Raw genomic sequence first — 14,352 nt, 5'->3', positions numbered from 1 at the left:
TAATAGAGTGGAAATATATGAGTAAAGAAAGTATATATTTAAAATTGTCCTTTTTGACAATTTTTGAGTTGCCTCAAAGTCTATCACTTTACTGGGATTTATTCTGACTCCTAAGGAAAAGAGAAAAAAAAACAGTTGTCAAAGTAAATCATTCATTACATCACACTTCATCCAAGGACTGGCTGCACAATAAGCAAGGAATAATTTATCAGGGACTTTGATTTTGCTGAAAAATGTGACTTTTCTTTGTACCCAATATTCTTAAAATGTAAAGCTTTATGAATAAGGTGCAATTTTTCCTGTTCATGGATTTAGATAAGAATGCTATCAACTCTCTGACTAACTTAAAGTTATTCTTTTCTACTCCTAAGGATTATTATAGAGGGAAAGCTTTTGAACAGATGGATGAAAGCACATCATATGAGAAATTCATCCCCTTTCTTTGAGAAGCTTTAAAATCTTAGAAGTGTGTATTCCTATATTTCATATAGGAAAGTAAGTCCTTGGAGACAATGAAATAACTCCTTGGAGACTTTATCTTAAAGTTTCTAAGAAGAAAGCTTGTAAGAAATACTTTAAAATAATCCACATTATTCCCTAGATTTTAAGCAAGTAGTTTCTCAGGATGACAATTAACATAATCTGATCTTTGAAAGTCTAAAAAGCATCTTTGAAAGCAGGTATAAATTGCACTGGTGAAAATGTGTCTGAAATTTTAGAAACGACGATTCCCAACTAAGTTGTACAAATTAGTGTTTTTCTTTCTTAATCATAAATCTCAAACTTCATCACATATAACCTGACTCTTCTAACCTCAATGTCCATTTGCTTATCTCATTTAGACTCTGAATAATTTTCATGCTCTTCAGTCAGGTAGACAAAAAAAGAATGGAATTATATTCATGGATATCCAAATGGAATTATTTTCATATTCATTATCTTGAATGTTAGAAAAATCATCATTCTATAACATGTCAATGTAGTAGAATAAGATAGGAAATTTAATAATTCACTTAATATAGAAAATGTGTTCAACTTATTCTCTTGTTCAAGTTGAAGCATTTTCACCTTAATGGTTTCTAAAAGATCTGTGATAATGCATCGTGGAAAAGGAAAAAGCAAGACTTGTTATAGTTATGAAACTGTTTATTGATTAAGACCCAGTGTCTTAATTTACTCATGGCTCCTGCCTTATTAAGTAGATGGTGGGGAGGTAAAGAATGGCAGAAGTAAAACAATTTCATTGTGAAATGATAAAAGTCTTCCTTCTCTCTGTGAATTATCTCCTGCTACCCTCTCCTTCTAATTGGGATTCAGTATTTCCAGATAATCTTTTGTTCATTATTTTTCTTTGTGCATGATGTCTAGAAAGCATATATAATTTTATCTTTACCCTTGCACTTTTAATATATACATATTTCCTTTTCTTCTTTCAATGGATCATTTAAATTGAATAATTAAATTTTTGACTAAAAATCATACAGAATCATCATCCATCATTTAAAAATAATTTAAATTTTCAAAGTGATTAATATGTTTATTCAGTTCATTCTTCACAAGAAATTTGTGAGAATTATTTTAAAGAAATGACACCAATCAATCATAGAAATAATCAGTAATTTCATCCTAGAAAATGACAATAAAGAGGCATCATACCAAAACTCATTTGATTGCCACAAAATATATTACAATAATTTTTTATCTTTAAATATTTAAATTAACAAAAAAGAAAAAGATCCATAAATTCGACATGCAACTAAAAAACCTAGAAAAGGAACAAACTAAAAATCTCCAATTAAAAAAAATTACAATTTATGAAAATTAAAAGAGAAATTAATAAAATTGAAAGGAAATAAATAAAACTAAGAAATCTTTTTCTGAAACCCAGTGAAGTAAAGAAACCATCAGTTAATCCAATTTAAAAAAGAGACAAGAAAAACAAATTACAGGACCATGACTGAACAGGATGAACTCACCAATGAGGAGGAAACTAAAGAAACAATTCAGTTATTTTGCCCAATGGTATGCTAAAAAAGCTAAAAATATTAGTGAAATGAATGAATATTTAACAAAAATATAAACTGCCCAGATTAACAGAGGAGTAAATACACTATCTAAATAACATCATTTTCTAAAAAGAATTTGAATTAGGCAGAGATAAACACTCTAAGAAACAAAAAATTCCAGAGCTAGTGAATTCATAAGTGACTGCTAACAAATTAAATTAAAGGATAATTAGTTCCAAATCTAAAGAAACTATTTTAAAAAATAGATGGAGTTTAGTCAAATTCCTCTTATGATAAGAAGGTAGTGTTGATCCTAAATCAGGAAAAATCAAGACAGATAAAATACCTAAGAATATTGATGTAAAAGTGTTAGATAAAATTTTTCCAAATTATAAGTTATGAGTAGGATTTATATTAGAAATACAAGGAAGGTTCAAAAGAAGGAAAACAATCTTCATAATTGTCCATACCAATAAAACTGTAACAGTATATGATTATCTCAATAGCTACTGAAAAAGCCCTTGACAAAATATATTCTCCAATCCTATAAAAAACATGAGAGAGTATAGGAATAAGTGAAGTTTTCCTTAAAATGATAAGTAATGGGGACAGCTAGGTGGTATAGTGAATAGAGCACCAGCCCTAAAGTCAGGAGGACTTGCGTTTAAATTTGGCCTCCGACACTTAATAATTACCTGTGTGACCTTGGGCTAATCACTTAACCCCATTGGCCTGCAAAAATAAAAAAAAAATGATAAGCAGTGTCTATCTAAAACCATCAGCAAACACTATATATAAAGGGGATAAGTTAAAAATTTTCCCTCTTAGATTGGGGTGAAACAAAGTTTCCCATGATCGCCACTCTTATTGAATATTTTATGAGAAATATTAGTTCTATAAATAACAGAAGAAAAAAAAGAAATTGAAATATGTAATGAGAAAACAAAATGCTCAATCTTTGCAAATGATAGGAAGATATAATTAAAGAATACTAGAAAATCAACCAAAAACTGTTTGAAACAATTACCAAATTTAGCAAAGTGACAGGATATAAACTAGTCTTATGTGAATCATCACTATTTCTCTATGGTAAACAAAATCCAGCAGCAAGATACATAAAGAAAAATTCCATTTCAAGCAACCAGACAAAATAAATTACTTGGGAATTTACCTCCCAAGACATACCCAGAAACTACATGAATACAATTACGAAGCACAAATAAAGACAAATATGTCACTGAGAAAATGTCATTTGCTCAGGGTTAGACTGGGTTAGCACAATAAAATGACAATTATATCTAAATTGAATTATTTATTTAGTGCCATACCAATCATATTACAAAAAATTACAAAGCTAGGAAACATAGTAACAAAACTCATCTGTATGAAGAAAATTCAAAGAAAGGCAGACTAATCGTAACAGATTTGCACCTTGTAATAGATCTAATGATTAGATTTTTGCCTCTGATACCCATCACCTCAAGATTTCATCAAAGTCCCCTGATGCTTCTAAGGCTAGTGGAGGGTGTTTTTCTTAATCTTGTGGAATTTGCATAATAAATAAATATTAAATATTTGGCATTTTATTCCTACTATTTAATTCATGTAAGCAAATGTGAAAAGTTTAGAAACAAAATAAAAATTCAGTTTCCTCATAGGAAATGTAACAACATAACTATTGAAATAAAAGTGAAAATACTGGTGGCAAGGATTTTTTATGAACTTTTTTTGTAAGAAAAAGACCATTAAAATGAAGAAAACACAGTTCTAATAATTCATTGTTTTATGTAAATGATTCTGAATAAGCCTAGTGATTCATAGTGTATGCCAAAAAATCATGTGTTGTCCAGTTCTAAAATGATAGATATTTACTTTGGATCCATTGTGAACTACCTGATAATAAATAACCAACATAACCTGATAACTGGATTGTAGAAGGTCAGGAATTATTTTTTTTTAATATTGAAATACTTTTAAATGAAGTTAAAACTGTAGGTTAGTTCTAGGAAAGAGGTAAAAACATGACTAAATCACTTATTTTTACAATATTGAATCAGTCATTGTAGGTTCAGTGGAGGGATGGTAAATTTTGAGGGATCAGAAAAGATATAGAGTTGATAGTGTCTGATTTTCATGTAAGAGGAAAATGAAGACAGTTCATTAGAAGAATTTGAGATAATCAATGTTAAGGGTTGGACTGAGTACAAGAGCAGGAGAACATCTTTTGTAAAAAACTTAGAGAAGTCTATTTCAAATCACAGAGCAAAGTAGGAAGACAGTGCAGTTCAATGGCATTAGAACACTCGTTGAGGATTATACTGGTATTGTAAGTTGAAAGGATGAGCAAGTACAATTTGAAATGATTCATCCATCAATGTTTTTTGTCACCTACTTTGAGTAGAACTCAGTTCTTTGCTTAAGGAGAGTAATAAAATCTATGCAATTGAATCTATGCAAATTGGTTGTAAAACCCCAGGTATATAAGAAATAAAAATGTCTAGTCATTCTACCTAAAAGTTCATGAAAAAATATGAAAGCAATTTGCTGAATATAAGCTAAAACAAAGCAATGTTTTATATTCAGTATGTGAATTATTTTTACAAATCACTTTTTATTGTCTGAATGATGAAACAATAGCCTCAATGTAGTTTGCAAAGCATGGTCTCTAGTTCACTCCTGTATAATTTGATCCCACATTATTTGGTGACTAAATTTGGACCATAATTTTCATTTTGTAGATGAAGAAGTTAAGCTCTTTCTCCTCAGGCTATAACAAACAATGTTATGGTTGTTGGAGAGCACAGTGAAAAGGAAAATGGCAATGAAGAGTTTAGTGGGGAAAATTTTAATATTCATCTTAGAAAAGATAGGAATCTAGTTCTTACCTTTACAGGATATAGGAGATTAGATAGGATCTAGAACTATATCTCTTAAAGTTTTTATTTTTCATTGACATTTTGTTGAACCATACTGATGGCATTTCAGAATAGCACATAAATCAAACACATAAAATTAAAGGTGACTAATTATATAGGAAAAATTGTAAGTTAAGAAATTAATGGCTCCTATGTCCATGAACTCTTTCAAAAATACTCTGAATAAGAACCTGGTATTGACTGGGTTCCATTATGACCCATTTTATTTTCCTTTGACCTATGTAACTATGATGTGAAACGATTTTTTTTTCCACACTCAAAAAGCAAGGCAATATAAATGAAAAAAGTTTACTCTCCTATTTCCCAAATGAGCTATAGGTTTGTTCTGGGACAAAAATTACACTAATTGCAAGAGATATTTGTTCTTGTTTTGATCAACATCAGATGGACTTGTGATATCCACCCTCTCATGAAGGACTTATTTCCCCAGCGGCTTGGAGGCAGTCTTCTGAGCTCATAAACTTTGATGTTTTTGATATAAAGAGTTAACATTTTAGTCATTTTGGTCAGTTTTTTGGCAGAGAACAGAACATATCCTGGAGGATTGGAACCAATAAATTATTAGATGCTTCAATACAAGCTACTCCTTTGTCCTTCCAAAATTTCAAGAATTGGAAGACAAAAAGACAATTCTTTTACTGTCAAAGGTAGGAACCACTTAAACTTTCCCCTTTCAAGATTCTAGATAAAATGTTTTTTATAGTGAAAATGATAATATTTTTATTTAATGAATGAGGAGCCAAACTTGCAAAAGTGTATTCCAAATAAACCAGACTTCCCTTATTTCAGGATGAAGGAAATATTGGATGAAATCATATGAATTATCTGAAGGTTTTTGTTCTCACTTTAATGGGCATTATGAATTTTTCATAGGAACTTATCTGATTTATGACCTCTCAACTTTGTGGACTCAATGGTTTGGATAAGACTGTTGACTCTGTCAATTTTTATTGACATAGTATTTGCGAATTTTTTCAGAGTTTTGCTAACTAAAACAATATAATTTATAATAATCTAGAAATATTACTAGAATACAAATTACATCTTTTACAGTTTCAGCGTTTTATTTAACACAGTTAAAATCCTGATTCTATAAATAGATACCAGTACTTGAAAGGGATCCATACTCTTTGTATATGAAATTCAAGCATAACAACATACTATTAAATGATTCCATTCCAGTAAATGCTAGGATGACATGTGTGAAGTTTTATTTTCATAATATGACAAAGCTTTGGCAAGCAAAGGAATAAGTAAAGCAATGGAAACAGTCCGATTTTCTCCTGACAATATGGTATGGCAAAGTAGTTAAATGAGAATGATTTAAGTATGGGGAAACTTCTAATCCAATGCCCTATAATAATTAAATATGATTTAAGTCTGGTGATGAGCAGTCAATATTCTTAATTACTGGAAGTCTTGAACCATTATGTTTTGTTTAAACAAAAAATTCTAACAGAGGAACAATCACTTCAAACTGAACCTCGTCTCTGTCACTTAACTAGAAAATTCAGAATCTGATGCTTCTTTGTGCAGATATTCATCATATACATGTTGAAATTGTTTCCATGGACACAATATAACTAACAAAAAACTCCAACAACTTTTAAGCATCTATATAATTATACACACAGTCACACATATATACATATATACATATATATGTACATATATATACATATATGTACATATATCTATATCTATATTTATCTATCTATCTATCTATCTATCTATCTATCTATCTATCTATCTAATCATGGCTGGGTCACTTTCAGATTTCCCGATTGAATTTTATTGATGGTCACCACAATTTTATGCCTTTCTTGATCATATTCCATGAATTTTTATTTTCACAAGAAATGCCAATTTGCTAGAATTTTATAATTATAGTCTGGAACTTATAGATTACCTAAGGGAGGAAGGAATGAAGAAAGTGAAATTTTATAATTTAATTTTTATCTTCTTTGCTAATAAATTTCAGAAACTCGTTTGAAAATGGCAGGTAAAGTTTTACATTTATGATTTGAATTCGTTGTTGACATTCTTTCATCTGTGTCTGCTCTTCGTGACCCTTTTTGCAATTTTGTTGGCAAAAGTAATAGTGGTTTGCCATTTCTTCTCTAAGTCATTTTTACAGATGAGTAACTGAGTAAAAAAGATTAAGAAAATTAATGAGGGTTACACAGAGATCACGTTTCTAAGACCAGATTTAAACTCAGGAAGATGAGCCTTAATGACTTAATTTTGATGCTCTATCTGGTACACCATCTAACTGTCCCTATGTATTTGACATCAGAAATTATTTATGACTTCTATTGAATCAGTAACATTAAGATACTTTTACCTGAAATCTTCAAACTCAGAGGTAGTTAATATAACCAATCAGCATGAATATAATAGGAAACATGATAGTTATCAAAGCATTACATGGTATCTTTCTTTAAATGTATTTTTACTATTTGGAATAAAAAAAAATTATCACATGAGAGCATAATAAAAAAGACTGAAGATAAAACTCAAAATTATTACTTAACATTTACTAGTCCTTTTCATTTATGATAAAGTCATCATGTAAAATTCATTTTGTCCTCCCCTTCTGCCCCCCCAAAGAGTTTATAAGACTCAAAAATAGTTTTATTGCCTTTTAGATGAAATAAACAATAATTTTCTCAAAAGGGATAGAAAGTTTCTTGAAATTTAACCAATGGGTTTAGTTTGAGTTTCTGATGGATAAAAAATATGTATTTGTATATATGTATATGTGTTTGTGCATATATATATATACATACACATATATACATATATATATATATATATATATATATACATATATGAAGTTATCTCATACCTACTTGTACTCATTTTTCCCTTCCCTGGAGGCCATCTTTCTTCATCTGTTATGCAATTTGAGTTTTAAAACCATTTTTTAAATCATTTTAAAAATAATATTGCTATCATTTTTATAATATTCTCTTCATTCTTCTCATTTTTATATTCCTTAGTTTTTGCAAGTCATTCCATGTTTTTGATAAGATCATTGCGCTAATCATTTCCTACAGTAGTAGTATACTATCTCAGTTTACAGAACAATATTGTTCTATCTCAATCATGTACCACAACTTTTTCAGCTTTTTGCCAATAAATGAATTAAATAAAATTTGAGTTTTTGGTCACCATATAAAAAAATGCTAAAACCTTTATGAATATACAGGCTTTTTTACTTTTCTTTAATATTATTTGGAAATTGAATTTAGGACTAATATTGATGGGTAAAGGTATTTTAGTAATTATTTTAGCATAAATTTACATTGTTCTCCAATATAGGTGGGTAAGTTCACAATTCCACAAATAAGGAATTAATGTCCCTAATTTTCAGCAACCCATTCAATATGTTACCTTCTCCTCTCATCATTTTAGGTAATCTAGCTAGTTTCAAATGGCACCTCAAGGTTGGTTTAATTAGCATTCATCTAATAAGTCATTATTAGAATATTTTTATGTGAAAATTGTTTGGAATGTTTTGCTGGAAAACTGACTGCTCTTAGTCTTTGTCCAATCATGAATTGCATTTAATAATGTGTTTACTTGGAAGACATAAGGGTGAACTGGGAGGGGTGAATTTAGATTTAGAGGTCAAAAATATGAATCTTGGTTCTTTCATTTGCTACCTAATTGATCTTAAGAAAGTCATTTAACATTTCCTAATATAAAATGAGAAATTTGAATGAGACTATATATGGTCAATATCAGGTAGAGATTTATGATGTTTTCCCTCTTAATGAAAAGAAACTCATTGTGAAGAGATATTATCAATATCATTTAATTGTCTTTTAGATCAAATAAGCAAGGATTTTCTCAAAATAGAGAGTTTCTTGAAATTTAAACAATGATTTTAGGTTCATTCATGAATGACATAGAAAATATATTGTTCAAAGAGGGTTTGTGATAATTCTCACATATTAATTAACTGGACACAATGATATTCAGTAAGATCAATTTACATGAAACTAATATTATTTCCTATTTTATATTGTCATTGCAGTGATAGGTGAATGGAATGACAATGATGACATATTATAAATGAATTTATATGTGAATTGGTATTTAATGTACTAAGAAACAATGTTTATATATGTATGCATAAATATAAGCATATACATGTATGCATACATTTATATGATTTGTTAAAGAAATAGTTAAACATCTACATACATATGTTTATTTAAATGCATGCTGAATTATAGGAGACTTTGTTTCTGAAATGAGAATTTTGACCTTGTTGAACCACATCCAGATATTTTGGTTAGTGCAAGGCACTATATTTTATAGAGGATGTTTGTAAGCTGTAAGACATCCCTAGATTGACAATGAAGAAGGTGAGTATACTGCATACTGTATAACATTAAATGAAATAAATGACTAAGAATTCTGTTTATTAAAATAAAATATTTACGGAAGATATAAAACCAACTTGAAGCATTTGAAGAATTATCTGAGAGAAAGAGTAACTTTGCCCCCAAATTTATACCACAGTTCAGAAATAGAAACAATGGCTATAAGTTATGAGGTTATATACATAGAGCTTAAATGGAAGGAATAATTTTATGTGCAAAGACACGTGAGAAATCATAGTAATAGAAAAAAAACCAGACTCTAGCAGTTCAATAGGAAATAAATATGTAATAACTTCCATAAATTATCAAAATACAATCTTTCCTATTATTGACTTGCAAATTATTCCTTCATAAACAAGCTAGAGAAAAATGGTGAGTGTATTGCAATATATTCTGGTCAGTATATGTTCTTACTAATATCCAATGGAATATTTTAAAGGGTTAAATAGAATAGGTTCTTGGAAATACATGAGAAAAAATGATTCCGTATCACAGGGACTCCTCGTCTATATTCTTTCTGCTACTTTCTTCCACTTATGCAACTATTAGTTCTCACATGCATTCTTCCCATTTTCACTGAAGATCTAGAAATGAAAAACGTGACTGAATTCATCCTTCTGGGACTGACACAAGACCCAGTGACAAAGAAGATCATATTTGTCATCTTCTTGGTCTTCTACACTGCCACTATGGTAGGGAATCTACTTATCATTTGGACTATCAAAACTAGTCCTACACTTGGGTCTCCCATGTATTTTTTCCTGACCTATTTGTCCTTTGCAGACTTCTCTTATTCCAGTAACACAGCCCCCAGACTTATTGTGGACAGCCTTTCTAAAAATGCAACTATCTCATTTGATGAGTGCATGATCCAATTAATTGTATCACATTTCTTTGGATGCATGGAAGTCTTGATCCTTGTCGCCATGGCTTATGACCGCTATGTGGCCATCTGTAAACCTCTATATTACACAGTCATCATGAACCAAAAGACATGTGGGAATTTAATAATGTTAACTGTCATTGCATCTGTTCTGCATTCGTTCACCCAGATCTTCATTGCATTGAGTTTACCCTTTTGTGGTCCCAACGTGATCGATCATTATTTTTGTGACTTGCAGCCTTTGTTGCAATTGGCCTGCACTGATACATATGTGATAAAAATAATAGTTCTTTTCAATACTGGGATGGTATGCATGATGTCCTTTGCAATTCTTATGACCTCCTATATTGTAATCCTTTATTCGCTAAGAAATCATAGTGCAGAAGGAAATCGTAAAGCTTTGTCCACCTGTACCACACACATAATTGTGGTCATTATATTCTTTGTTCCTTGTACTTTTATATATGCTCGGCCCCCAGTTAACTTCCCTGTGGATAAGTTGGTGTCTGTATTTTATACCATTGGAGGACCATTGCTCAATCCCTTGATCTATACACTGAGGAATGCAGAAGTAAAAACTGCTATGAAGAAGCTATGGAACAAGCGAGTAAGTTAACATGGAAAACCACATATACTGCGTTCCTCTCCAAAATGTCTTGCATGTCACTTCACAGTTGTCTGCCTCTGTTTCCTCAATTGTAAAATGAGAATATCAATACCTACCTCACAGGTTTACTGAGAAGACCAATTCAGGTAATAGTAGTAAAGTACTTGGCTCTGTCTTTGCAACCAATAGAGAATTAAGTGATTTATATCTTCTACGCGTTCCAAGATGATTTGGACCAATATAGAGAATTGTGTGAACTTGTCATTGATACCTTAATTAGGAACACAATGAGTAGGCAGGTAAGAACAGAAAAATGAACAATTCAATTATGCTCAACCAAAAATAACAAAATATTGAGCACACCAGGAATGGTTGCAGCTCTCTTTTGTGGTTGGTATCAGTGTATTCCATAATGGTGAATCTATATGAAAGATGTGGCAACATTATGGACATAACTATAAGATTCATGGAAAATACACCATATTTCTTGTCTCATCTTCACTATTAGCTGTTTGATGGAGAATTATGTGCATTTGCAAAGCTGCCAGTGACATTATTTGATTTAATGGATATTCTTCATTCCAACCTAAAAGCATCCAAAGAAAGAGAGATCAATTCTATTTAATGTGAGGTGTGTTCAAGAAGAAAATATAGTACTGCCATGAAAAAGTAAAATATATAGAGAGACAATCAGACATGATAAATGAATAGTTGTATGCATGGACTGATGGGTGGACAGATAGAGAGATACATATATACATACAAAGACATATATATATATATAAATACACATATATACATGAATAAATGTTAGATACACAAATACATAAATACATAAGCAGATGGATGAAGGGGTTAATGAATAACTAAGTAGATAAATATAAATACATGGAAGAAAGGGTTTATAAGTAGATGAGTAAGGAGATGGAGAGAAACAGAGAGAGAGAGAGAGAGAGAGAGAGAGAGAGAGAGAGAGAGAGAGAGAAGAAAGAGAACATTCTATCAAACACTTAATCTGTGCCAGACAGCATGTTATGTAGTAGAGATGCCAAAACAAGTATACACAATTGAACGAAAGTCTCTTCCCTCCCACTGCACTCTTCATTCTGATGGAGATAATCTACAATAAGGTATGATGGAAAAAATGAGGTACCTGAATGGAGAAGAAAAATGAAAATCTGGGTAGGTCCTTTAAAATTAAAAAAAAGAAACAAATTAAAACAAACATTGTTCTTATTGAAGCTGGAGATGCAATATGCAGTAAATAAAATGATAAAAGTTCCATGGTGCTTCCTAAAATTTTTTGTTCAACTTTTAACAAGTTTTGACATGAATTTCCATACAAATTGGGGGAGGTTGGTTTAAGTAAAAAATCCACATAATTAAAGGAAACTTTATTTTTTAAAGGAAATTTTAAAAATGAAAAATTGTAAATGACAACCTCAAAGTCATATAGCAAAAATCAATGCTTAGGAGATATCACCACGGTTGGTGTTCTGCTGATATTTGGAAGGATAAGAAATATGTTAAACATAAATAAAACAAAATAAATAAATAAAACAAAATCAAACTGCAGAATTTTGAGTTATTTGTTAATCATTTTCATGTGACAATAAGAAGGGGCAGTTAGGTGGTGCACTGGTTAGAACACTGGCCTTCAAGTCAGGGATATAGGAGGTCAAATATAACTTCACTCCCTTGATTCATACTAGTTGTGTGACCTTGGACAAATCACTTAAACCTGATGCCTAACAGCCAGGGTCATTTCTAGTCATCCTGATTCCTATCTGGCCAACGGAACCAGACAGCTTTGGAGGAAAAAGTGAGGATGAGTATTTCTCAAAGGACCCCATCATGAAAATCCAATTCATATGCCTATCATGGCATCACTACCCTGTTATTATGGTCATCTTTCAACATGAAAAAACATTACTATTATTACCAGTACTATGATGATGATGATTATAAAAAGGAAATTTTCCTTTCCCATTATATATAATGGGTAATTCAAATTCTCAATTTTTTCTGGAATATAGGGTTCCTTCTATTATGGATGTGTGAACATGTCATTTACATGAATATATGATACCAAATTTGCAAATGATCATTTTCAGGGGAGAAACTGGAGAGGGAAATAAAGTAATTATTAGAAATATAGCAAAAAATACTATTAAATGTACATTTATTTAAAACTAAAAGTTTAACAGCCTATAGAAAAATTATTTTAAAAGATTTTCATTATTCCCAAATGAGATTTATATGAAAAATTCAATGATGCATAAATGATTGTAAAAATAATTATTGTCACCAGAAACTGAAAAGGGAAGAAAAGATCCTTTATCATGCTAATCTAAAAAGAAATAAATGTCCACATTTATTTCAGGATGCTAACATTACAGATGTTAAGGACTATTAAAATGTTACAAAGTCACATTTAAAATCAAGTTCTGATCTTTTTTGTTCTAAAAATCAATCCAGTTTTAATTACTAAGTTTAAGGTATCTTCTATTTAAAATAAAAATGACAATTGAAATCAAATATAGAATGCAATACTTTTTAGAGTAATTCCAGCAAATATTACAAAAATCAAAGACTATTTCTAAATTGGATAGACAGATACTTACTCATTTACAGTGTTTGATAAATTATGAGAAGACCTATTCAAATAAAAATATAATTATTGATTTTAATGATGTATCAAAACAATTCTGCATGGATATGGACCATTGGGCAATCCATTCCTGATACTAGAGATTCAGAGAAACCAGAGGTGAGGATTCACTCTGAGGAGGGTAACTTTTGAGGATACTCAGACACACAATAATTAATTTGTAAATGGAAATATTGTGGTGAATTTCATGAGGTTATACTCAAGCATCTTAATGGTTTCTCAGAATTGTCTTTGACTCTATGGATGACATGATTATCTGTGACCATGGTTTGCTAATACTGAACTCAAAATCTTGAATGGGTGATTTAGGAATGGTAGTTAGATTTTCATTGCTAACTCCACAAGATTACAGAAGTTTTATTGTTTTTAGAAAAGGAATTTATCCCAGGAATTGTTTATTCTCAATTCATTTGTAAAGATTTCTCCTCATCATTCCTTTTAATTAACAGAGAATTTGTGGCAGTGTTGTTTAGTGGCTAGAACACCAGCCCTGTAGACCTGAGGACTTGCATCCAAGTTTGGCCTCAGACAGTTGAGGCTAACTTACTAGCAAGCTCTGTGAACTTGAGTCAGTCACGTAATCTCATTACTCCACAAAAATAAAAACAAAAACAAACAGAATTAGAAGATATGACTATGGGAACATCATTAACTGATTAATTAGCCTAAATCTCTGACCTTTGAGAAAAATTCTTCTAGGATACTATCAGTCATCTTTTGATCTTGATTCCTTCTTGTCTCTCCACCAGGTCCATATGTACATGTAAAGAATTTATGTGTAGAATCTAATCAATGAAAGATGCTTTAAGGTTCATGGAAAATAAATGGAGAGAGAGGTAACTGTACAGTTACCAT

General features: G+C 30.6%; 1 protein-coding gene across 1 annotated transcript; it reads left to right on the top strand.

Annotated features, from left to right (window-relative positions):
• The first annotated feature begins 9,926 nt into the window (after nucleotides 1-9,926).
• Nucleotides 9,927-10,835, top strand: LOC141519664 (olfactory receptor 4C11-like). The gene has a single exon (XM_074231839.1). The coding sequence runs from the start codon at nucleotides 9,927-9,929 to the stop codon at nucleotides 10,833-10,835; it is 909 nt and encodes a 302-aa protein (XP_074087940.1).
• Nucleotides 10,836-14,352: the final 3,517 nt, after the last annotated feature.

Source organism: Macrotis lagotis, chromosome 3 (assembly GCF_037893015.1).
Source record: "Macrotis lagotis isolate mMagLag1 chromosome 3, bilby.v1.9.chrom.fasta, whole genome shotgun sequence".
Lineage (NCBI taxonomy): Eukaryota > Metazoa > Chordata > Mammalia > Peramelemorphia > Peramelidae > Macrotis > Macrotis lagotis.
The sequence above is the reverse complement of the archived record's forward strand: the minus strand, read 5'-3'. Positions and strand labels throughout refer to the sequence as shown.